Source organism: Xiphophorus hellerii, chromosome 9, assembly GCF_003331165.1.
Source record: "Xiphophorus hellerii strain 12219 chromosome 9, Xiphophorus_hellerii-4.1, whole genome shotgun sequence".
NCBI classification, from domain to species: Eukaryota; Metazoa; Chordata; class Actinopteri; order Cyprinodontiformes; family Poeciliidae; genus Xiphophorus; species Xiphophorus hellerii.
The window spans coordinates 15,624,072-15,650,458 of NC_045680.1; the positions used below are offsets into that span (position 1 = coordinate 15,624,072).

Below are 26,387 nucleotides of genomic sequence, written 5' to 3' on the forward strand. Positions count from 1 at the left end.
TAGAGGAGAAACCTCCGTTTGAATGGCAACTTACAGTGACTGACTGGGTGTACTCTCTACATTGAGCAAAAAAGAAAGACAAGGGCTGCTTTTGAAATGGTTTCACCAAGAAGCCAGCTAAACAGATGAGCTCTGAGCCTGAACCAATGAAAACCGAGAACACATGTAGACATTAACATAATGTTTCTTTATCCATGAGAGGCAAAGGGTTTGACATAGAAAGACAAATTACAGACAATTTATATCTTCTGTACCGGAAGAATATTAGGCTATTAGTGGCACATATTGTAATACCCTTACAGTGTGTTTAGTTTTAAAGACCTGACTCCTTCAAGCTGTGCAACTCTAGAAAATTAGCTCAGTCTTTATCCCCCCAATCATAACTGTTCTCTGAAGGTATTTAATTTGTGTGTTTCTGCAGCTGCAGAGGTCAGTCAAGCTTGAAGGTGTCGGTCTTTTTCAGTCGCCACTGCCTCAGTCCACAATGATGTAAAGCTGCTTGCACAGGGAGTATATGCAACCTCAAAATACAAACTCCCAGCTGGGATTCAAACCTGTAACCCTTATGTCTCTCTAATGAAATACCAACAAATTGAAGTGGCAAACGACTCAGCCAGAATTAGTCCAGAAGCTATTATAAGCTCATGATTAAGGTGCAACCTGCTAAGGGACATTTAATCAAATATTGGTGGGGTGTATGTACATTTTTGAGTCTGTAAAATTCTGCTTACAGAAAATGTGCAGATTAAAAAATACGCTCACTGAAGTTGTTTGTTTGGTAAACAATATTTAAAATGCATAATTACACATTATTATGACATCAGTACACATAAGAAGTGCAAATGAACCTAAATAAATCTTAAATCTGGAAAACGAACCCTGTTTTTGTCAATTTGCTTGTTAAATAACTGGACAGGCAATGTGATTTAACGTGATAGCATGAGCATTGCTATTTGTTCTTATCACTCTTTTGAAATCTATTCAGTCCTTAAGGTAAAACATGCAGCAGAGGAGGAAAAAAGGAATTTAAAGCCTCAAATCAAACAAATTGGGTTTGGCATCCTGAGCGAGGACATGAGAAAGGATAAACAGAGGGTGGGAGGGAAGGACGGTAAGAGAGAAAAAAGAGAGGTGGTGAAAGTGAGTGAGTGAGAGATGGGCAGGGAGGTATAAAGAGAGGGAGGGAGTTATCTACAAGAGGCAGCCATAGAGGGAGAGGTGACAGAGTAGATTATCCTCTCCTCCCTGCCAGTCTCACCATGTTCATGCTGCAGACGCTGACTGTTCTCTCGCTCACTGTCATCTTCCTGGCATCTGTAGAAGGTAGGACACAGCTATCCTTTGAATATCTGTGTGTTTTGCGTCTTGCATGTATTGCATGCACCCTGCAGGTGGACAGGGTGGCAAACAGAGCGATGGCGAACACAAAAAAAGGAAAGAAGAGGGAAAGAGGCATGGCAGCAGCAAGGATGTAGGCATGGATGTAAACAGAGGGGCAGAACGCAGGATGAGCATCTGAAAATCACACGCATGCAGAGCAACATGCCAGCCTCTTCTATGAAACACAGCTTAGGAAATGCTCTGATTCGGCATCACCCATGGTATAGCAAACAGCTCTTTCCTTCTATTATTTTTTTTTTACAGCTCACACTGCTCCTAGTGTTTCAGATCTCACTTTGTTTTGTTTACACATTGGCTTTGAATGAGGGGACATGATGCCAAACACACACTCCCCCTCTCCTCATCTCACTTCCACTCATTTCTCACACTGAACAGGGTAAACCAGTGCATCTCCTCTGACATTCCTCTGAGGATTATTTTTAGGACAGATAATGTGGAAATAATGCAGAATTATTCTGTAGCTGACATTAAGATGATTCTTGGTTATTACCAAACTTTTTTAATTGCATTTTTTTGTGTTGATGCTATGATGTAGTGCGTAATATATTTTAAGGTGTGTTTTCTGTTTCCCAGGAAAAGGCGTGCAGATGCAGAGGGATGTCCAGTGTTGCATGCTGTACTCCCAGGGTAAGGTGCGTACCAAAGATGTGCTGCGGTTTGAGGTGCAGACGGAGGGGCCCGACTGCAGCATACAAGCCATCATGCAAGTATTTCAGCTATCCACTCCTGGAGCTTAAGAGCACAGAGCAATTTGGAGGCATGGAAAAAATGCTTCTCGTTAGCGTCGGAGCAGGGCTGCATGGCCCGAGAGGCATTGTCTTCTTTCCAGGTCAAATTGTTATGGCAGAGCTGCTTGCTGTGATTGCCAGGGAAGTAAAAGAGGAAATATGTGGGAATAACAAGCCGTCTGAAAATACCTTTCAGGCGAGCTGAGCCCCGCAGCATTCAGTCACTCAGTCAGAACAGCAGGGTTTAGTTAAGTAAACGACACTGTGATACCGATCGCTGCCAGCAGTTCACAGAAATCCGATGTAGCAAGAGAGTTTGCTTTTGCACACGATCCTGTTAACACAAACACAAAAGTCTTCTCACACACAAAATATTTTTACAGCACCTTGTAAAAGTTTTCATTCCCCTTGTTATTGTACAACCACAAGTTTTCAATGTACTTTATTGAGATTTTAAATGATGCTCAAATACTCAAGTAGTGAGTAATTGAGAAGAAGGTTTATATTTCTTCCCCAACATGTCCATGGCGATTATTATGGAGCTGCAGAGATTCACAGCTCAGGTGGAAGAATCTGACAAACACAAACACTCCTCAAGTCTGTCCTGTTATGGAGTAGAAAGACAAAAGTGTTGATTGAACAATATAAGAAGTCTTGTTTGCCACAAACCACATGGAAAACACATCAACCATGTGGAAGACTGTGCTCAGCTTAGATAAGACCAAAATTAGACTTTTTGGCCAATATGCAGAATGTGTTTTAAAAAACTAAAAATCCTGAACAAACCTTTCACATGGTGGTGGCTGCATCATGCTGCAGAGATTCTTTTCTTCAGCAGGAAAGCTGGTCAGTAGGTGAGTTGTTGAATATAGGGCAAGAAAACTTATTACCTGCAAAAATCTTGAGGTTTGGATGTAGGCTCAATCTGATAAGAGGTTAAAATTGCTTTTCGCAGAGGGTCTTCCCGCAAAAATTGGACAAAAATCAAAGTTTTTAGATGTGAAAAAGTGGTATAGACATAACCAAACTGACTTGCAGCTACAGTGTGGCAAAAGGTGATTTGACAAAGTATTAAGAGGAGATCAATGGAAGACGACAGTTTTCTGATTTGTATTTGTAAAAAATCATCTCTTTCTGTGTTGGCCTTTCTCAACAATGCCAATAAATCACTCTGACGTTTGTGGCTTTAAAGTGATCAAATACAAAATGACTCTAGTGATATGAACATTTTTAATTTACCAACTCAGGACTTTCATCACTTTGTTCCCATGTCCAATCGTGTTTGTTCTTTAATCCTTGACAAATGTATTTCTGATCTTACATCTTTCAAATTTGTTTGAAATCTGTTGAGTGTTGGGTCGATCCAAGTGAGAGATTCTGCTCTTTCTCTCTTTAGACTTTACACAAAGAAGGCAGTGAAATGTGCAGACCCCAGAGATCGTAAGGTGAAGAGGTTGTTGAGGAAGCTTCTGCAGAGACAGAGATTCAAGAACCACAGAACAATGTGGCTGCCTCCTCGCGACAACCTGCCCGCCATGTCAGAGGTTAGGTTTGAACCTCCTTGCAGCTGCTTTTACTCACTAACCACATCTTTCACCAGAGCCAACTATCTTCCCCATGCATACAGCTGTAGTTGAATGCAGGCCTCCTTATGTTTCAAGGGAAAATCTGTTTGTAAAAGCCCAATAAGCAGTGGAGATCTGTAAATCAGACCTTGAATGTGTGCATGCCTATTTGGCATGGGCCATTATAAGATTCTCACTGGAATTAAAAATACCACAATTTCAATTTCAAATGTCACATTTTTAAAAGCAAATTTAAAACAAAATGTAAAACATGAAACAGAAAAGCAATGATTAATTGTGCTGCTGTAAAATAATAACTCCCTCCCCCCCCAGTGTCTGCTGGTTTGGGATACATTACTCTGAAAGTCTGACATGGTTTCAAGAGAACAGTTTAAAGTGAGATACACTTTGATTAGATCAAATTATGAGCACACAGTATCTAAGTCTGTCTCTCTGACATAGTGACACGGATACAAGCCCAACATCTAATCCTTATCTCTGTTGTGGTCTCGTCCAGTAATGGTGGAATAACGCGAGCAATATTAACTCGCGTTATTAAATGTGCCTGTGCCCTGTATTGGGCACAGGCACATTTGTCCTACCCAAATATTTCACCGCATTTGCGAAAAGTATTTGAATTTGAAATCTTCCACTTGCGTGCTTTTATTTTAATTTAAATTGGTTGTTTAAATTCTCATTCTGTATGATAAAAAAACAAACATACTCTTTAGTTAGTTCACATTCTGATACTGTACATTACTGCAGTCTGCTGCAAATACATGAATGCCATGCAGGGACATCAGGATGCAGAGAGGGAGAGACAGGAGCAGACCAGCAGGTGAGAGGCAGTAACACACAACAGTAGATATTTTAATTAAATGTTTGTGGCTGAAAATGACAGGAGGAAAAAAAACCATTTTGGATTTCTTGCCTCAGTCTGTGTTTCAATCTTTTGAGAGCTATGGCTCATGTTTGGTAAGTTATTGAATGGAGGGCTGGAAAGTGAGACTGAGTTAACAGTGAGGAGCTAAGGTGTCTGTTAGATGTAAAAAGGTATCATTTTTATTTATTTTGTAGTGCAAACTGTTGCACTGATGTAGAGTTGTTCATGAAGTACAGCGCTTGTTTCATAGACTATTTTTGTTGGTCAAACTGCTGTATTGAGTTTAAAAATGCTGAATCCTATTTTACTATATCTGTTTTTTACTTAAGGTTTTAGAAAGAGGCAGAACCAGTTCAATTGCCAGTCAACATACAGTACAGACCAAAAGTTTGGACACACAGATGTGTCCAAACTTTTGGTCTGTACTGTATGTAAATGGATTTTTGAGAAATAACCAAATGTATTTTGACCAATAAAATGCAAGAGGCAAATGATAAAGTAAGCGTTCAGTCCTGGAATGACAGTCATTATGCTGTTATTAGAGTTACGCGTTACTAAGTAACGTGTTCATGACATATTGTTTTTGACATTTCTGCTCAAGCTATTTACGGATCTGTCAGATTTCCGATATGTGTCCCCTCAATGATGCCCTTTACCGAGAGCGTCTCCGACTTTACCATCTAAGCTGCACTTCCTTACCCTCTCCAGTGCACTTTCCTACACTGTCTCCTCTGACAGAGCCTGACAGACAAATAATAATCTTTCTGTTAACCAGATCTCACCCTTCAACAATATCCCAGTAGGCTGAATTTGTCCCTTTTGCTGCAAATCTTCTGCGACAGCGCGCTTGATCGCATCTCTTTAGCGTAAATACAGAGTAAAAATGTAAATAAAGTTCAGCTAAAAAAAATATACCCTTGGAAAATTCTGATTTTACTTTTACCAGTTTGTCTTATCTGAATGAATGTTTCATTAACATTTTACAGTGGCCTCGCCATAGTCAAAAATCAAATCTGACATAGAATCTAAAGATTAGGGTGATGGCAAGTATGAATCTCAACATTAAAAGTTTAAGGCTCATCCCGAAAGATTAAATGCCACAAATACCAATCCAAAAAGCTGATCAGCAAGTATAACAATCCCTTCATTGCTCTGATTGTTTATGGAGAATGGTATAAATAATTTAACATGTTGATTTTTGTTGAAATAAGAACAGTGTTACCTCTCTTACAATGCTTTTTTGCTTTTTGGAGCACGTTTATCTGATTTCCAGTGTGAAAAATGTTTCTTGGTTGAATGAAAATATTTCTTGGGTATGAATATTTTTGAGCTCAACTGTTCCTCCGTTTTGATTCTCATATATCTGCTCACCTGTCACATTGTTTTCAACTATTGTGATCAGGACAAAAAAGACAACTGGGCAGTTCTGAATCTGGAGTGATGAAGCACCATCAACAGTGGAGTTAGTCGTAGTCATACGTAAGGCTTCTCTAAGTTTAATAAAGTTTTACTGAAATTAGTTTAAAGCTCATATTATGTTAATGTCTAATCCAAAATCTTTTAAATTCTTCTCTTACTTTGCAGGCCAAGTAATCATTCAGCAGCTCGTCGGCTCTAATCTGCGACGCTCGCTGACGTTCCAGTCATCTTGTGTCTCTCTATCCGTCTCCTTGGGACCAGACCTAGGCAGCAATACTTATTTAAATGGTATAATAAAATATTCCCAATATGTGCGAGGGAGAGTATTATTGTAAGATAAGCTGCAGTGATTTTTATTTAATGGCTTATACTGTTATTTGCCAGAGCCTGCCTGAAAGTATCGCCCTCTGAAATAGTGTAAACACTTGTGGCTGATGTGAGATCAGTGAAACAGCATTGACATTCATATATTATATCTGCAATATACTCTGTGCTTATTTGTGACTCGTACTGCGTAAATAATGTAATGATGTAGTTGGGGTTTTGTCAAAATCAGCTGAGTGTGCAGAAGTTTGAAAAACATGTTTTTAATATTAACTTGCACTTTGCTCTTTTCTCCTTTGGCTTTCTTTTGAAGTATTTGTACTGAGGCTTACAGGTCTTTGTTGAGGCCAGCATGGAAAAAAAATCACAAGGTGATGATTTCCATGGGCTTTAACATACTTTTTTAACACATTTTGTCTACTTTATATATTGACTGTTTGTAAAATATAAGTAGATCTTTTGGATTTTGACCCACCGGTATCAACAAATCATCAGATTTAACTTGGCTTAAGTTTACTTTTATCTTTTTAATTAGTAGTTTGACAATGAACTATGCCAAAGCACTCATGAGTTGATTCATTAAATGACAAGGCTGTTAAAACTTAGAGGGCTGTCTTGTGTGTAAAGCACACAAGCATTGTAACGTAGAGGAATGCACTGTATCTCAAGTGAATTATTTTATAAATTAATCTGAAACATTAACTACAACTGGTCTCGTGCATTTTGTTGGGGCTGGGTGGTCTTATGTCTAGATTATACAATGTTGATGTTTGTCATGAAGACAAATGCAGGGAAGGTGGCAAGAAAAGCAGAACAGGCGTGTCATTAAATAAAAATATAATTTATAGCAATGTAGCTCAAGGCAGAAAACACAATCCAAAAATCAGGGAGTGAAGCAATAACAGGTTAAATTGAAAGAACACAAGTATGTCGACAGAAGCAGAATGAAAGCATAAAAAAATAGTACAAACATGGGAAGCAGAAGGATCTCATGTTTAACTAGAGACACAGGAGATTTATATCTTCTTCTTCTTCTTCTTCTTTAGATTTTAACGGCAGCTTGCATCCAATTATGTTGCACTACTGCCCTCTATTGCCTCCTACCACCTACTCCTCAAAGACTCTTAAAAATCCCAGTGTTTTTTAAAAAACGAAAAATCTTCTTTTTCCCCTCAATACTATTCAGCTGATCGATCACCTTCTCAAATTTCAATTCCCTACTAACACCTAGTTCTGTTTTTAATAATCTTCTTTGACTTGCGTATTTCCTACATTTAATCAAAACATGTTCCACTGTTTCTACTTCATCACACCATCTACATAAACCAGTAAGGTGTTTCCCCATCTTAAAAAGAGTTCCGTTTAGGAAACTATGCCCAGTTCTTATTCTATTTATAATTATCTCTTCCCTCCTGTTTAATCCTCTGATCCTTTCTACATCGACTGTATTTTGTATTCTAAATAAATGTCTTCCTTTTATTTCATTTACCCACCTATCTTCCCATATCTTCTTGCTTTCTTTCCAAATTATACTTTTGCCTTCAGATTTAGATAACTTTATCTGCATATCAATATCATCTTTTTTAATTGTCTCCTTAGCCAGCCTGTCCGCTCTTTCATTCCCCATAATACCTACATGAGCAGGAGTCCAGAATAATACAACATTTTTATTTTGTTCACATATCCTATGATGAACCGCCATAATCTCATATAAAATATTTTGATGATTTTTTGTACGTCCCTTTCCGATACTCGTCAACGCAGATAGAGAGTCACTACAAACTATTATTTTATTCCTATTAGTTTCCTCCACCCATTCTAAAGCTACTAAAATAGCACCTAGTTCTACCGCGAATACACTCAAATAATCAGATGTTCTTTTTGAAATACTAATCTTTAATTCAGGAATCACTACGGCTATACTGGTTGCTTCACTTTTAGGGTCTTTTGACCCATCCGTATAAATTTGCAAATATTCATTATATTTATTCTGCATTTGATTATAAAATTCTTGGCAAGTATCTAATGTGTTCCTTTTCCTAATATTTGTTAGTGTTCTGTCTACATTAATATATTTCCAAGTCCATGTCGGTCTCAAAGGCCACAATACAGTTGGACTAAATTCCTTATAATATACATTAAAAATTTTCGCTCTATCATCCCCAACCCACCCAAAACTATTCATTTGTTTCTTTCCTCTTTCCCAACACTCTCCTAATAATTTCTTAACCGGGTGATCTGCATTATGTCCTTTTAAACTTATCCAATAATTGACCATTAGCTGCTGTCTTCTAATGCATAATGGCATTTCTCCTGACTCTACTTGTAATGCACATATTGGTGTTGATTTAACTGCCCCTAAACATATTCTCAGTGCTCTGGCTTGAATAACATCTAACTTTTTTAACCTAGTTTTAGCTGCTGATCCATACACCACACTCCCATAATCTATTCTTGATCTAATTAGAGACACATATATATTTTTAGGGGAATCGAAATTTGCACCCCATGTCAACCCAGCTAAACACCTCATAATGTTTAGAACCTTTTTATTCTTCTCCATAATATGTTCTATGTGATTTCCCCAAGTTAATTTCTTATCAAAAACTACTCCCAAAAAACAAAACCAATCAACCCTTTCTAACTCTTTCCCATATAAACACAACTTTTTATCAACCCCTATTTTTTTATTTGTGAAAAACATTACTTTTGTCTTTTCAATTGAAAATTTAAAGCCCCACTTTACTCCCCACTTACCCACTTTATCTATACCTTCCTGTATTTTAACAATAAGATGGTCCACATTTCTTTCCTTTTTCCATAATGCTCCATCATCAGCAAAAAGTGACTTACCAAAACCGATGGATATTTCTTTAAAAATATCGTTGATCATAACTGAAAATAATGTTGGACTTACCACACTTCCTTGAGGGGTTCCATTTTCTATTTTACATATTTCCGAAAACTGACATCCTATTTTAACTTGAATATTTCTACCCCGTAAAAAATCCCATAACCAATTAAACATATTACCTCCTATACCTATCTGATGTAATTTAATCATTAACCCTTCCCTCCATAACATATCATATGCTTTCTCCACATCAAAAAACACAGCAACAACAGTTTCTTTATTAATCTGAGCTTTTCTATTAACATCCTCTAAACATAAAATAGGATCCATTGTTCCTCTCCCTCTACGAAAACCACTCTGATAAGGAGCAATTAAATGTTTTGACTCCAAATATTGTGTCAATCTCTCATTCACCATCCTTTCCATCAGTTTACACAGATTAGATGTTAAAGCTATTGGTCTATAATTTACAGGGTTACTATGATCTTTCCCAGGTTTCTTCAACGGAATAATAATAGCTTCTTTCCACTTACAAGGCAGTCTCCCCTCCTTCCAAATCTTATTGAATAAAATTAATAATTTATTTAAAACTTCCTCACTTACATGTTTTAACATAATATAACACACCTCATCCTTACCTGGAGCACTATTCCTAGTTCTATCCAAAGCTCTTTTTAGCTCTCCAATAGAAAAAGGATAATTCATCAGATCATTATTATTCTCCTTTCTTCTTAAGATTCCATCATATTCCTTTTTAGTTCTCTCCCTTCCCTCCATTTCATTACCTAATAAATTTTTACCACTATGTATCTCCACAAATGTTCTCACTAACATATCAGCCTTTTCCTTGTCAGTTACAGCTACTATATCATTTTTATTTAGTATAGGATAACTCCATTCCCTTCTATCTCCTCCCATTTTTTTGATCATCCCCCAAACATCCCCTAGTTTTGTACTACTGCCAATTGTGTCACAGAAACCTCTCCAGTATTCTCTTTTTGTGCTCCTTATTGTTCTCCTGACTTTGGCTTGTGACTTTTTATATTCAATTAAATGTTGAAAATTATGAGACCTTTTAACCAATTTAAATGCTTTATTTCTTTCTCTAACTGCTTTCCTACACTCTTCATTCCACCATGGAACTAACTTTCTCCTATTTTTCCCTGATGTTTTTGGAATAGCCTCCTCTGCAGCAACTAAAATACCCTGACTAATCACTCGGTTCATACTTTCAATACTCTGATCATTTTGAACATTTAAAATTTTCCTATCACATAGGTTATAAAATTCCTCCCAATTTGCTTTGTCAAATATCCACTTTCCTCCTATCATTTCAGGCCTATGCACCTGGCCCATCCTTATTTTGCTGATTATAATGTAGTGATCACTACCAAATGACTTATTTTTAACTTGCCAATCACATAGTGGAGCTAAACAGCTAGAAACAAATGTCAGATCTAGTACAGATTCCTTACCTGAATTTATATCAATTCTTGTCTTCTTTCCATTATTCAAGCAAACCAAATTATTACTATCTAGAAATTCTTCTAAAATGTTCCCATTATAATCTATTTTTTCACTACCCCATAATGAATGATGTGCATTAAAATCTCCACACCAAATAACATTTCCTTTCATATCCATCTCTTCAAGTTTACTTACCTCAAGCTTTTTACAAGGATTGTAAAAATTTAGAACCAACAGTACCTTCTCTTCCACCCATATTTCAGTTGCAACATACTCCAAATCTCCTTTTCTTCCAATAACTTTATACGGAATGCCTTCTTTAATCAGAGAAAGACACCCTCCCCCATTTCCTTCTTCTCTATCATATCTAACTGCAATATATCCATCCAATTTGAAATCCAAAAAAGGCCTCAGCCAAGTTTCCTGTATACAAATTACATCAGGTTTTTCTTTTAATTCGTAAATAAACTGTTTAAAATCTTGCCCATTTGACAGAAGACTCCTCGCATTCCATTGTAATATTGAGACTATCCTTCTTGACTTGCCTGACTACACAGTTCTCCCCTTATGTCCTCCCACCGAATATTCTTTAAGTCTAAACTATGGCATGCTGCCTTTACAATAATCTGAATCCTTTCCGTTTTTGATTTCACATCCGATGTTGCATTTATAACTCCTGCAATAAAAGTCACCATTTTCTTTTTTTCCTCTTCAATTTTCTTTTCAACCATTTCCATAATTTTTGAAATTACTTGCTTTTCTCCTGTTAGAGATTTCCCAGTTTGTTTCTCTTTCTCAACTACTTTACACGCCTCTGCATACGTTACTTTCTGCGTAACTTTTGTTTTCTGTATCATTGATTGTCGTTTCATTACCTCGCATCCCCAAAAAGCGACACTATGCTCTCCTCCACAACTACAGCACTTTGGTTTAACTCCAACTCCACATTTACCATATTCATGGTCTCCAGAACAACGAGCACATCTCCTTTTTCCTTTACACATTTTTGCAATATGGCCAAATTCCTGACAGTTGAAGCACCTCACTGGTTTGGGCACATATTCCCTGACACTAAATCTTATCAAGCCAAAGAAAACCTCCCTTGGCATTTCTTTTGTTTCAAACTCCAGCAACACAGTTTCTGTTTCAATCTTCTCTGTACCCCTTGTCATTCTTCGTGCTCCTTTTACTTCCTTGTTTCTTTCTTTCAGATTTTCAACTAATTCCTTCATATCAACACTCAACGGCACTCCTGTTATGATTCCTTTGCTTTCATTATTTCTTTTTTCACCCACTTTAACAACTGCTCTAATTTTGACTTTACACACCCATCCAAGCTTTTTTGCCTTTTCAACCTGACCTTCAGAATTACAGCCAATCAAAAGATTTCCGTCTCTCAGTACTTTAGCATGTTTAATGTCCCCAACATGTGTCTTAAGTGCTTTTGTTAGTTTAAGTGGATCAATCTTCTTGACTCCTTCTCCTTCATCAAATCTTATTATAATGTTCAGATTTTGTCTTTTTGGTGCTTCTTTTCCTTCCTCAATTCCTTCATTATCAGTGTCTTCAGTGCTTTCCTCATTTCCTTTTTTTCTCTTTCTTTCAGCAGCTCGCTGCTTCTTTCCACCCTTTCCCACCAATTCCCACTCTTCATCTTCATTCCGACCACTCCTTCCTTCCTCGTCACTACACTCCATACTATTACAGTCACTTCTTTCCAAATCCAACGTCGTCATGTTCCGAATTAAGTCGCATTTAACACCGAAGTTCAGCGAGTCAGTCCTCCTCCTCAACCGTACGCGTCCCCTTCCGTCTCGGGTGTCCGCCGGAGGAGATTTATATGTTGGGTGGGTGATTATTTAAACCAGAACAGGTGAGAGTAATTAACTGTGTGGCAACAGCTGGGATGAAGGAGGAAAGAAAGGTTTCACAAATTGTACGTCATTCAGTGCAATTTCTGCAACTGGGTGGGCTGGACAAATCATATAAAAACTTTGTGACAAATAGTAATGTTAAGGAAGTAGTCTGAATCTAAACCAAAGTAAGAAAAAAAACATTTGTTATCCAGAAATTATTCATTTTATCCTTTGAAACATGAAATAAAGAACATGTTTCAGAAAACCAGGTAGCCAACTTACTCTTGTATTCTTATTTCCTCCTGTTGCCATGGTGAATCATGTTTCTAACTTGATGAGGGCTTATATACCCACTTTTGTTTCTGATACATGTCTACTGTCTCAATCTGTTTGTGTTTTGAAATCATAATTAATTTTTGTTGTTGTTGTTGCTGGTTAGTTAGGGTGCTGTAATTAAATAAATGTAACTGAGCCCAGTGACAAAATATTAAATGTAGAGCTATATCTCAGTGTCCCATGTTTCACAGTAACTTGGAAGAGCCAATAGTATCTTCAGGATAATATCCTCCACAAGGGGTAGCCACAATCACAATAATGAGAATTACAGTTCAGTTCCTGAGACATTTATTCATCACATTTTTCATACAACCTCTGCAGAAAGGTAGCTGCTCTTCCATATAAAACAAAGTTTTGTTTGGTAACATCAAGCATCAGAACTAAGCCATATTTCTGAACAATCATTGCACAAAGTCAGAAAAGCCTTGAAGTAACCGATAAATAAAAGCACTTGTCAATCACTAGTCACACCACACTTAAAAGCTAATTTATATTTAAACTCTCACAATATGTTTTCACAGTACTCGTTCACAAACCAATAAGAGGAACAGTCAATTCAGATTTTTCAGTTTTCATGTATCGATGTTAAGTTACTGGCTTACTTGGTACAATTCTAAATAAAAATACAAGAAGAAAACAATCTTAGTCACACAGTGTTGTGGATAAAATAACAGCATTTAGCATCGTTGTAGTTAATTCTTTGAAATTACCGGGTCGCAATAGCACCAAATAAATATCTGATATCAAATAAACACCTCTAAGAAAGCACAGTGTGAAAAATCATTTACCCCATGTTACTACACTTAAATCCTTTTTCCTGATTTTACCTTTCAAGCAGTAAAGTACATCCAAAGACTTAATTAAACTGAGTAGGAAAGCTCACATCATTTTTAACCCCATAAAGAAAAAAACTTCAGTAATTTTTATTTACAGACTGATGAGCTTGAGTGCTTTTCTGGTGGTTTGTGAAACCTTGTAAAACTTTGTAAAACTCCCAAAGAGAAGGAGTCAAGATGAAAATGACAAAAGAGGGAATTCACAAAAGAAATAATATTTGCTTTAAATATTGGTCCTGTTAAAGAAATGGCCTCACTGGAGGCTAGGGTGTAATGCTAGTTGGGGGGAAAAAACAACACATTTAACGTAGCAAAATATTTTCATAGTGGATAAATAAAGCTTTGGAAATGAGAAGGGTTCTGAACTTTATGTGGCCTAAATTTATTTTTATATTAATGTTCTAGGATACAAAGTACCTAGTGACATTTTATACCACAACCAAGAAACTATGTTACCTTTAGTTGTTATGAAAATGCTGTATTTATAAAATATAACAAAAAAAATTTTGATTTTACAATTTGATACCCTGAAACTGGGCCTCTGTCTCTTTAAGAAGTTCCTGCTCTCTCTGACACTCCGCCCTCAGCACATCATCATAACGATGCTTCTCCATAATACTTTACCAACGCTGGAGCTTGGAAGCTGTTCGTATGATGAGCTCAACAGACCTCGGCAATTCCTAATTGTCGCTGCCACTAGTCTGAAGGAGCTGAGTGGGGGAGTTGTGACTGATTCGTGCTCTGTAAGGCAGAAGTTTGACTTTCGGACTGCTGCTCCAGGGAGGAGCTTTGTGGAAATAGTTGGTGCATTGTGGGAGCTAGAGTTTAGGCAACCCGAATGACGGCCACAGGAGATTGAATGATTCCTCAAACATGCATGAAAGAATCGAAGCAACTCTCCGGTTATGTTTTAGATGAGGGAATAACATTATAACATGCTATAAAGTTCAAAAAGTTGATTTTACATAATACTCCCTCCCTTTAAGATTATTTGTTGCAGAAAAAGGAGTTTATTTAACCAATTTCAATTTAAGGTGTTTAAGAAAGTCCTCTATCTCAATGAGCCTCACTTTCTTGATGAAATGTTATTGATCTGTTAAGTCCTTTCAGATGAAAACTAATTTCCTCACATTGTGGTCTCATTATTGAGGTGGTTCAGTATGTCATTGTCCTGGCAGATGAGCTGGTATGGCTTCTCATTCTCCTCAATCACGGAGTTTCGCAGGTCAGCATCTTGATTCTGCAGTTCTTCACGGGAGAGATATTCCACGATGCCGGCGCCGAGCGAGTCGCCCAGCACGTTGGTGGTGGTGCGCAAACGATCTCTGCAGCGGAGACGGAGACAGAAGATATTAGATGATAAGTGGAAGGAGGAGAACCTGGGGCACACCTGGGGGGTTGATTATGCAAAGAACCATTTCAACCAGAAACATTGGCGTACATCAACTACAAATATCCTCACAGGCTCTCTAATCTGTTGCTCTGCATTATGTATCAATAACCTTTGTAGACGTGCAGCCTGTAGGCTCTCTGAAGCTCGACAATGACATTTAGGCTGGCTCAGTCCCAGACCAATCCCCGTCAAGCTGACATTTAGTGGGAACTCACAAGAACCAATCCACGGCGATGATCAGTGTAATGTCCTCTGTGGGCAGTCCCACCGATGTCAATACGATCACCATGGTCACCAGGCCAGCCTGAGGGATGCCTGCTGCTCCGATGCTGGCAGCCGTTGCTGTGATACTGAGTGGGTGGGATGGAGTGGAGAGTGGAGACATTTAATAAAGGGAAACAAACAAACAGCACATGTGCAGTCATAGTAGAGTGATGAAGCCAAACACGGAACTATTACACTACCTACACTACAAACTGTGTTACACTCCACATTTAACGTAACGTAATAAGAAGACACTGCTTAATGCAATATGTTTTCAGAAAATCTTATACTGGAGCCATAAATCAGTTCTTCTATATAAGAAAGTCAAAGGACAAAACCAGATTGAAAAAGAGAAAAGGTCTTTCCTTTTCAATTCACCTGATCTTCTTGTTCACATCAAAGATTTTTACCAAACATCATCAACCTCCAATAAATCTCTACTCTAAAAATTTTAATTAGTTATGGTTCAATAAATATTGTAAATCTGAGCAAACTTTCCTAATTTCCACGACTAAAACAAGCTAAATGTTTTGGTTACAAAAGCTTTGATGGATTACATTTTAAAAGTAAAATACATACACCACTGAGGTGCACATCTGACAAATTTCATCCAGCAGACTCAGTTTCTCATTTCCATAGTAAACTCATCAACCAGTTTCAGACTAAACCTCACATAATCTCTGATGTCTTTCTCATTTTTAGATCGATACAATTATGCTAAATTAAGATATTTATAATCATTCACTGTAACAGTGATTTGAAAATGTTTCTTGACAAAGCATAGAGCTTGTTGAGTAAGATTCACTGTTAGTCCATGGTGATATATCATTGCTTTAGTACAGTGTTGTGTTTGATTTATAAACTTCAATAGGTTTTGCTCAACTACATAAAAGCCTGCCAAAACTACAGATTATTAAAAGTTATTAATAAGCAGATTGTTTGGGCTTCTAATGGAAAGTGCCACATTATCCAAAGTCCCAAGATGGCACTGTAAAATTTTTATTTGTAAGCATATTTAAGAGTTTGAAACCAAGAAATATGTAATCATTTTCAATAATTTGATGATGAAATGACAGTGGCTTTTTGTCACAAAATGTGTTTTTTAGGTCTGCTATCCAAACTTAGAAAAATCAAAAATGATACAATGTATTTGTTCTTATGTCATATGAGCTTAACAGATGTGTTCACATTTATTTTTGAAGAAACTTCAGACCTTAAACTGAAAGGTCTGGTGACTTGGCTTAAAATATCCTTAGTATTAAAAGACAAATTGTATGAAAAAAGTTAATCATTTAGGTAAAATATTAATTCCACTCTTGCATTCATCATGCTTTAAATTCAGTTATTAGAGGTTAATAAAAACTTGCTAACCTGATGGTGAGAATCTGCCCAAAGTTTAGCTCCATGTCATTGACTTGAGCGATAAAGATGGCTGCCACAGCCTCATAGAGCGCGGTCCCATCCATGTTGATGGTGGCGCCCACAGGAAGGACAAAGCGAGTCACTCGTTTATCAACATGGTTGTTTTCTTCAAGACATCGGAAAGTGATGGGCAGAGTAGCAGAACTGCAAGAGTGGAAAAAAGGCAAAAGATGTAGAGATTATAGCGTCTGTGATCAGAAATTGGGTTGTGAAGATAATAATATTCACAACAATTTTATGCTCCTGAGAAGAGTTCAGGGGTAGCCTCAACATGCATAACAAGTGACTGCTAATTTCAACCTTTCAATGTTTTGAATGGAGACTTTCAAAATGCTGCTCTGGATTAATGGTCAGATAGATTACAATATGAACTTTGTAGGCGGTCTTCTGAGCGGACACTGATGGTGAGTCGGTGCTATATTGAAGTCTTTGTCTCAAAATAGCTTCATTAATACTAGAATGAAGCCTATATAAACACATTAAATGTTATGTGTTGATAAAGGTAGGTGATGTCATGCTTTTGACAATATAATGTATGTGATTAATCAAGATGTGTCCAAAGACTGCCTGTGTCTAACTCCTGTCCTATAGGTGTTGTGTGCTGCATTTAAAGATGTATTGCTGTGCTAACGTAGTGAATTAAGTCACAACATGCACTGAAGTCCTGCAAAGGCCAGGTGATTAATCATTTATTAGATTCAGGAGGTTTTTTTACATCCAGATCTAAGATGGTCAGAAGGACTGACTTTGGACATTACCGATCAAGGTGTGTGACAGTAGGATGGCAATAAAACTGCTGAACCCTGGAGATCATTGGAAGAAGTTTCTGTTAGAGTTTTCTGGCTGCAACTTGAAGTCAATGAATCAAAACTATTTTGTGGGAAGTTTAAACAAATGGATAGAAAATACATTTATTTTTGCAAAAACAGTCTGCTTCTGGCATTACTGTGCTGTTGTCATTGTGTGCACAAGCCAACATTTCTTTACATGCCAAGACGGATGCTCATCAGAACATTTCATTCTAAAATTCAGTATGACTGTTAAGTATTTTAGACAGTAAAATACAAAGCCTTTTCAATGAAATAGTGGTTTTTCCTTGACTTAGTTTTTGGTTACAATGAGTATGGAAACTCTTGACAGAAGAGAAGTCCCTACCCAAACCAGGCAGAGGGACCCATTAGGTCCTGATGGGAAAGGGATGGAAGAGAGAAATAAGATAAATGAGAAATATTTTCATGGTGAAACTCACCTGGACGATGTCCCTAAAGCGGTGATAAGGGCCTGCAGCAGGCCGCCGATGAAACTGTAGGGATTCCTTCTGGTAACCAGAAAGTAGAGAAGCGGCAGGACGAAGAGTCCGTGGATTAAAAGACCCACAATGACAGATACTGTGTACATCCCCAACTGACCACCCACTTCTGCTAGATCCTTCATCTCCACTATTTTTCCAGCAATCAGAAACAGGATTCCAACTGGTGCGTACCTGCAGAAGGAGATGATTCAGGAACATTGTTTACTGTCACAAACAAACATGACAAAATGCAAGCGCAATCTTCATTATCTATATAACAGTTTTTCAAGTAAGTTAGAAAATCCATATTGCAGAAAAAGCAGCAATTCTGCTGTTATTTACCAAATGATGACGGCTACCAGCCTCATTATGGCCTCGTTTAAGCAGTCAAAGAACTCTTTAAGAGCGTGTCCCTGTTCTTTCATATTACCAATGACCAAACCAAAGCACATGGAGAAGACGACCAAACCCAGAGCGTTCACTCCGGCAGAGGAACCAGACACAGGAACCGTTTCCTCCACTGTCTCCTGCAGATCACAACAGAAACAGTAGTTCGTAATCTAGGCGTAGGGCTTTATTCTAGTAAATAGCAAAATGATGTCTTGATTTAAATTCACCTGTATGGTGTGTTGCACCCTAGTGAGGTTTTCATTCAGAGGAGAGTCTGTTATGTTAAACAAGTCGGTGAGGTTCAGAGTCACGTTTCTTGTATAAACAATCTTCTTGTACACAGTTTTATGCTGCAAATAAGCCCACATGTGAAGTTATGGAAAGGAAGTGAATACTTCTGCATGGCACATTAAATGGCAGAAACTGGAAAGGAATTAAACAGATTTACCTGAATGAAGCATGCTTCTACCAGATTAGGGGGAAACATGTTCCTAAGTGGAAAGACAAAAGCTTGAGATGAGTCAAAACTAGTTTGTTGGAACTGTCTGAAATATCACAAATAGTCCTGTAATACTGAGGGGATAAATAGTGCACAGACCACTTGTTGAAACTGCTGTTTTTTCTGACGTAACAATAAAATCAGCCTTCAGTGTGACGTATATCCTGTACATTTGAACTGAAAAACAAACAAATCTGTTTGACATTTTAAAAAAAGGAAATGCTAACATTGTTTAGTTGCATAATTGTGCACACCCACAAACTAAACTTTGTTAAAGAAAAGGTCCTTTGATTCAATTCCAGCATTCAGTCTTGGTGGTTTCACACGCCTGTCAACAATTCTAGTGACTATTTAATTACGTTTAGCTGTGCTATTAGGATTTTATTTGCATTTATATGTTTATAGTTTACACAGAGATTACAAAAGGATGAATTGGACCTCATTGGACATTAAATGACACTCAGAAGAAGAGCATATTCCTGCACCATGGCACAGTAAAATTTGGGAAAAAGACAGTTTCCAAAACTGGACATTTCTCCATATTTGAGAAGAAGGCAAGACAGAAACTGTACAATAAACTGCCAGGAGACTGAAAAGAACCGGTACACTGTTTTATTTTTTTACCTCAATACAACTAATTCTCACTGGGCAGATGGCGGTAAGCCCAAACGCCAAACGTTGTGTCATAGACTTTAAAATACTGTTGTTAGTTTATAAATCACTGAATAGCACCAAAATACATGAAAGATCTGCTGTTATTGTATCAACCTTCCAGACCTCTCAGGTATTCTGGTTCTGCTCTGCATCCCCAGAACCAGAACCAAACAAGCAGAATTCAGCTTCTTTGCACTACAAATCTGGAACAAGCTTCCAGAAAACTGCAAAACAGCTGAAACAATTAGTTCCTTTAAATCTAGGCTAAAAACTCAACTGTTTAGAGTTGTTTTTGAAACATAATAAATAAAACTTTAACCAACATTTTTACATGTAATGATGGTGGCACTAGGCAAAATGTAATATTTCAATTGTTGCCTATGTGTCCTATGTCTTTTAATTTGGAAAAACATGGTTTTTAATAAGGGTGTGGAAACTTCCCAGGTTTTTTTCTCTTTTTTTGTGCAACTTTCCACATAGCATTTTAGCCAAACATGTTGATCTTACTAAACCTGTGGGTCATCACCTGATGAGGTCCAGAAAAGCATCAGTGGCCTGAATGGCTTCAATATTTCCAGTTTTCACCGCAGGACTGTCTCTGCTGCCTTTTCCCGGCCGGATGATCATGACGATCACAATGCCGATGAACACTGCGATCAGTGTGGTCACCATGTAGTAGACCACCGCACGCACACCCATCTTTCCTGATGCTCTCCTGTCCAATGAGGAGATACCTGTGACGTGGAAGAAAATTGTTTGTGAAACTGCCAAATGCTCTTAACCCTAACCCTAACCCTAATGGTATCATTACTTTATTTTTGTGATTTGAATAAGACATTTTTAGTAAATAAAGAGATGGGATTAAAGCACTAGGACTTTGTTACTTTACTCATCAGAAGCTAACCTGTGACCAGACTGGAGACAATCAGCGGCAGAACTAGCATCTTCAGCATCCTCATCAGGAGCTCCCCAGGAAAGGAAAAGTATTTTATCTCCCTCATGGACAGGTTATGGGGTCGTAGAGCAAAGCCTAGGATTACACCTGAACAGAAAGTAAACATTCCCACACATTCAAACAAATAAAGAAATTAATGTGGACCCGAGTAATTGATAAGTCCACCAACATAACTTGACTTTATTCCCACTCACCCAGAGCCACAGAGGCCACTGTGAACAAAACGAACAGGTTCCTCCTGAAGAAACCTTTGAGGCTTTTCCTGCTGATGGAGCCGATCCTCTGCCTCATGCTGCCTGCTCTCTTCTCCATGGCTCTGCGAAAACGCCTCCTGAGCTCAACTTTGTCCGGCAACGTTGGTTTTTCTGTGTCCTCGTTTAGAAAAAGGCCTGCACTGTTGGGTGGCTTCTCATTCATAATAAGCTCCAACACCTGTTCCAGCAAGCAGGTCTCGTGTGAAACTGAAAGAGGATTAAAAAGCAGTATCTGTCACTATTCCATGTTCTGTCTCGAATGGATGAAGAAACCAAGAAGCAGATTTCAGCACCTGTCCAGTGCTGCAAATCAAAATTAAACGGTGACCAAAAATCTGACAAAAACATGTGAAACTCTGGAGGATGTTTTACCATTGGCCTATGCTTTCTTGTTAATTAAATTAGCTTCATGGTCAGAGTTCTCCACAGTATAGCATAATTTCTAAACCAAAATGTCAAACTTTAAAGCAAAAAGAATTTAAAATAACTTTAAATGTTATTTAAATTTAAAGTTAAGTAAATAACTTTAAATTTAACTCTTAAGCAAGAGTTCACACATTATTATTGTGCAATAAACTAAAAATGTTGCTTCAAAATTGATGAAGCAGCAAAGAAAAGCATAAAGAAGAAGTAACAGGTAGCTCAACACAAGCCTCTTCTCACTTAAACTAATGTGTTGTGTCCTGTTGCAGATTGTCACTGCCAAACAGTTTCTCCATTCAACTCTTACTTTACTTTGAAAGTACACAACTTTAGTTTTACCCACTACAGAACTTGTTGAATATCTCACAAAAATTAATACATTGTTTTAGCTGTGGCAAAAAGAACAAAAAAACTACATTGTGCACCCTGATTCTGTGAGTTTGCAAACTTTTACTGACACTGCAAAGCCTCAAGTTCGGTTTCCTAATTATGACTAAAGCAGGAAAAACTTCTTGTTTTGAAATTAGATAAGTTAAAAAAAAAATGCAAGTGTCCTTTTTAAATGTCCTGAATGAAAAGTGCTGTCAGTGTTAAATTACTGAACTTTCTTAAATCTTACCGTGTTTCTCTCTTTTCTTTGTGCGTGTAGTAACACGTGGCTGATAGTTTTACGTCTTCCTATCTGCCCCGGCTGCTGACCTGCTTCCTCTTAAAACGTCGCCCTTTGCAAACAGACTATACTTCCCGCGCTTTTACTCAGTGACGTATTCATGTGTTTATCTACACCCCCAAGTCACACAGACATGATCTCCCTTTAACTCACAGCAGTAATTTCACATTTCTGCATCATTCTCGCCTCATATATATGTTTACATTTCTGGTGTTTTATTGTAACAATCTGTTTTTCTGTAATTATCTTCCTTGTTTTCTAGCTGCTTTGACCACAGATGATTTAAAGTAATCGTTCTTTACCCAGAGTTTGCTATTATGTGGCCTCACTAAATAGGCTAATTTCTTCCCCTTCGATTTTATTTTGGTTTGATCAGGGATCATAATGTGACATATTTCACAATACTTAACTGGCCCAAATATGGGTCAGAAAGAGAATCAATGAAAATAGTCCAAAATTTAAAATTTTGAATATTAGAGTCAAATTAAATGAACCCTGCGACAGACTGGCGACCTGTCCAGAGTGTACCCCGCCTCTCGCCCGGAACGTAGCTGGAGATAGGCACCAGCAACCCTCCCGACCCCATTAGGGACAAGGGTGAACAGAAAATGGATGGATGGATGGACGGAAATTAAATGAACCACTGATATGTGATGTGTAAGTACATGCATACAAAATATTTTAGGGATTTCTTGTATATGAAAGAGTAGCAGGTGGGCATGAGATCGCAGCGATTACCCAGAACCAGTTTATATGCTGGTGTCCTCTATCTTAAAAGCATTCTTTTTATTTCAAAATAATAAAATATATGTTGCTCCAGAATAAAAAAGGTGAAAGTAATAGGTTCCCTTTTACTGCACAGTTGAGAAGACGGACCAAATACAACTGTAACAGAGTACATTCAGCTGCAAAAGCAATATGCTATTAACATCCAGACACAGTTAGCAGCATCATGTGTGTTCAACTATAAACTATCAACTTCAAAGTCACAAAAAATTTACAACCATACTGATTGGACCACCATCTTGGCTAACCCTTTTGCATAATGTCAAAAAGAATTCAGTGATTTACAGACAGTGCTGTGCAACAGTTTTAAATCCGACCTGTTTTAACAAAAGATTGCTTTGTCCAACTTTGTGGATCATGATTTAACAGAACAGTATGACTGTTTAAATCAATACCGGTCATGCAGAATAAAATTGGTGTTAGTGTAGATGGTCGTTATTTTTTATAAGCAACAATTTACACAAAAACATAAGATGTGTAAATTGCTACAGATTTGAAGAAAATCAATCCAAAAGTCATGAAAAACATCTGAACTTGCAGATAAGACAAAACACTAAAGAACGTTAACACTGAACATTGAAGTTGTAGCCTAAAACATAAACACACACACCTATGCCTTGTTTCATACATTTAAATAATATAAATTTAAGATTTATCCTTGTAATACCAAGTACATGCTGCCTGTACAAGTAAATACACAACAGTTTCTGTAATTCATTTGTAACATTGAGCAAATGCTCTTAATAAATATCCCTCTGCGATAGAGGCAGGTGTAATTCAGGTGCCCTATGATTACTCACCACTCATGGTTTCAGTCTTTGGGAGCGGTTAAATTAAAGTCAGGTGACGATCAGAGCTCGACCAGCACACACTGCAATGACCTTAAGCTGTATTAGTGAGCAGCACAATGATTACAGCTCTGCTCTGCGCTCATATACAGACAGACATGAAAAGGCCTCTCCTATGGTCTGACCTTCTCACATTTCCACACATAAGCCTGGAAAACACACACACACACACACAAAGGACAGACCATCTTTTCCCAAACCCATTCAATAAAAGCCTATTTATTTCAGGAACTTTATCAGGAAGTGAAACCCACATATATGTTAATTACACACAGATGGCAGTTTGGAAGACATTATTTCTGACTTCCCATTTATGTAAATTATTTTTAAACACTCTTTATGCAGAATTTAACTTTTCTGAGGTATTTTCTAAAGCAGAGAAGCTTGTCAAAACAAAGGTAGGATGAGAAAAGTCTTCATTTATCAAGTTGTCTGTGCATTAAAGCTGCAGTATCTAACTTTTATATAAAAAAAATATTTTTATACATATTTGCTTAAACTCTCAGTATTTTGTGACAGTGTGGTATGAAACAGATCATTTGTGAAAGGATCGAGTACCTCTGTCTTTTCAAAGTGTTCCCAGTGATAACTGGAAACAACCAATCACAGCCAAGAGGCGGGTCTTGGCACTGTCAATCACAATTTCATGTGGCGCTCCTCATCCCTCTTCCCCACTTTCTCTCTGCAGAGAATGCTAAAGCTAGATAGCAAGGCCAAAGATGACGGCGGATAAATGGTAAGTTATTTCTCACCATTAGCACATGTATCAAGCAGCATTGATTGACAGTACTAAGACCCTCCCCCTGGCTCTGATTGGTTGTTTATTGTCGGGAGTGGTGCATTTTTTAAAAAGTAGCTCAGGGAGGATGTGAAGGGAATTGGTCTTTTCACATATTATCTGTCTCATAGCATACTGTCACAACATGGTGACAGTTTTAACAAATAGGAAAATAATATATTCTTCTACAAAGAATATATATTCTGTATAAAAGTGACATAGTGCAGCTTTTAGCCAAAATAGATGTCATCCCAACCTTATTCTTTTTACTCAGATCCTTTTTTACTTAGAGTGAAAGAATGAAAGAGTATAAATATAAAACATGGGTGCAGTCAGTGTGACAGCTGCAGTTTGTGAACTATAATTACAAAACCTTTGAGTTTATAATTGCGTTGTCATCATTTTGACTTTTAGATATCCAGAGGTTACTATATCTGAACAGGAAGTTGGGGAATGACACATGAAATCTATTTCTCTGTCATCACTTATTTAAAAATGCTAATCCTGGATATTGACACAATAATGTATATATTAAAATAAATGGACATATGTCTAAAGAAACTGCTTGACTTTTCGAAAATTTAGTACAGCTCTACTTTACAAAATCGTAGGAACACGTGAAAAGATAGATAGATAGATAGATAGATAGATAGATAGATAGATAGATAGATAGATAGATAGATAGATAGATAGATAGATAGATAGATAGATAGATAGATAGATAGATAGATAGATAGATAGATAGATAGATAGATAGATAGATAGATAGATAGATAGAAACTTATTTACCCTGTAAGAGTCTCTCCTTCCTTATGTCAGACTTTCATGACTTGTCCATTCTCTTCGTTTTAACTTCTCCTCCTTGCAGGTCTTCAGAACCTTTACAAAGTCAACACACAAAAATGTATTTCAAATCTCATTTTTAACTCTATATTCTGTTATCAGTTGAGTAAAAAAGATGAGAAGCTAATTAGAAACAAGTCTCGCCCACCTGTTTGTCAGAGACGATGCTCTCTCCATAATGTGGATCTCTCTATCTTCGCTACACTGCTTGCTGCTGCTAATGAAGCAGTGATGCCCACTCACACACTCTTCCCTCATCATCCGCACTGTAAACTCCCGATTTACAACGTAAACCGATGTAGCACGTCGTGCTTTGTGAGGAGGCGCGCCTGGGATGTGTGCATGGGTGGAGGAGAGGATGAGGAATCTTCAGGGGTGAAAATTATCATTTATTTGTATCAATTAAACCTGAATTTGAATGAGCCTCTTTGTTCTGGGATTAATCTAAATCTGATTAAATGACTATAGTAGAACTTAAATAACATAAAAACCATCACTGTTCACGTAACATATTTGGGTCCTGGTGCTTGTAGACGGCACACAAGGGTTATTGCTATGACAACAAGCATGTGCTCAGCACTGAACTCCAGGGAACTGGTTGTATCTGTTACCCTGCTGGCATCCAGCTGCCCAGCTCTCTGCTCTCACACCCACACATCACACTCGTCTTCACAAAACTCCATTAACATGCATGAACATAAAGTGTGAGGAGAAAAAAGCTCCTCAGCAGCCAGTCACGCTACACTGTGTATTATTCAGAGGGACGTACAGTAAGCTCACACAGGAAAAGAGATACAAAACATGGAAAAATGTTTAGTTTTTATTTTCTGTGGCATAAAACAAGGTTTTCTGTTTTCTGATATTTTCAAATATCTCAGAAAACATTTTCACAATGCACAGAGCAGAGGGCTGTAGAATTAAACTTAATGAATAAATAAATCAGTAAATTCATTTTATCTCCATAAGGTTAATTTAGTGGCTCCTCTGTAGCTCTCGAAGGGTCCAGGTTTGTTATTACATGAATACATATAGCTACATTTTACTTTTTTCAAACTGTCAAATTGTTCTACGCCTACAACTAAGCGTCCAACATAGTGTTTTTATTTGTATTTTTAAGACTATTGTCAAGGCTTATTTGTATTAACTGTAGCCAGTTATCTTCCCTGGGATGAGATGTGTTGATCTGCAACAAGCAGGTCAAAATTGCAAGCAAAACTGGGATGTGAAGGGATTTCAGAGAGGCAACTG

General features: G+C 37.5%; 2 protein-coding genes across 6 annotated transcripts; one reads left to right on the top strand and one right to left on the bottom strand.

Annotated features, from left to right (window-relative positions):
* The first annotated feature begins 1,168 nt into the window (after positions 1-1,168).
* Positions 1,169-7,022, top strand: ccl44 (chemokine (C-C motif) ligand 44). The gene is made up of 5 exons (XM_032571340.1): positions 1,169-1,323; positions 1,975-2,104; positions 3,526-3,673; positions 5,980-6,056; positions 6,162-7,022. Exons 1-4 carry the CDS (start codon positions 1,260-1,262, stop codon positions 6,016-6,018), a joined length of 381 nt encoding a protein of 126 aa, XP_032427231.1. The 5' UTR covers positions 1,169-1,259; the 3' UTR covers positions 6,019-6,056; positions 6,162-7,022.
* Positions 7,023-13,104: 6,082 nt separating this feature from the next.
* Positions 13,105-25,471, bottom strand: slc1a6 (solute carrier family 1 member 6). 5 transcript variants are annotated; one of them, XM_032571335.1, is made up of 12 exons: positions 25,288-25,471; positions 25,086-25,175; positions 20,732-20,998; positions 20,487-20,624; positions 20,109-20,316; positions 18,878-18,920; positions 18,657-18,779; positions 18,382-18,566; positions 17,998-18,231; positions 16,698-16,892; positions 15,278-15,412; positions 13,105-14,994 (listed from the first exon to the last, which is right to left on the bottom strand). In XM_032571335.1, exons 3-12 carry the CDS (start codon positions 20,952-20,954, stop codon positions 14,796-14,798), a joined length of 1,683 nt encoding a protein of 560 aa, XP_032427226.1. In that variant the 5' UTR covers positions 20,955-20,998; positions 25,086-25,175; positions 25,288-25,471; the 3' UTR covers positions 13,105-14,795. The 5 variants fall into 5 exon arrangements, with proteins under 5 accessions (XP_032427226.1, XP_032427225.1, XP_032427227.1 ...); XM_032571334.1 differs by lacking the exons at positions 25,086-25,175; positions 25,288-25,471 and adding an exon at positions 23,471-24,365; XM_032571336.1 differs by lacking the exons at positions 25,086-25,175; positions 25,288-25,471 and adding an exon at positions 21,834-22,354.
* Positions 25,472-26,387: the final 916 nt, after the last annotated feature.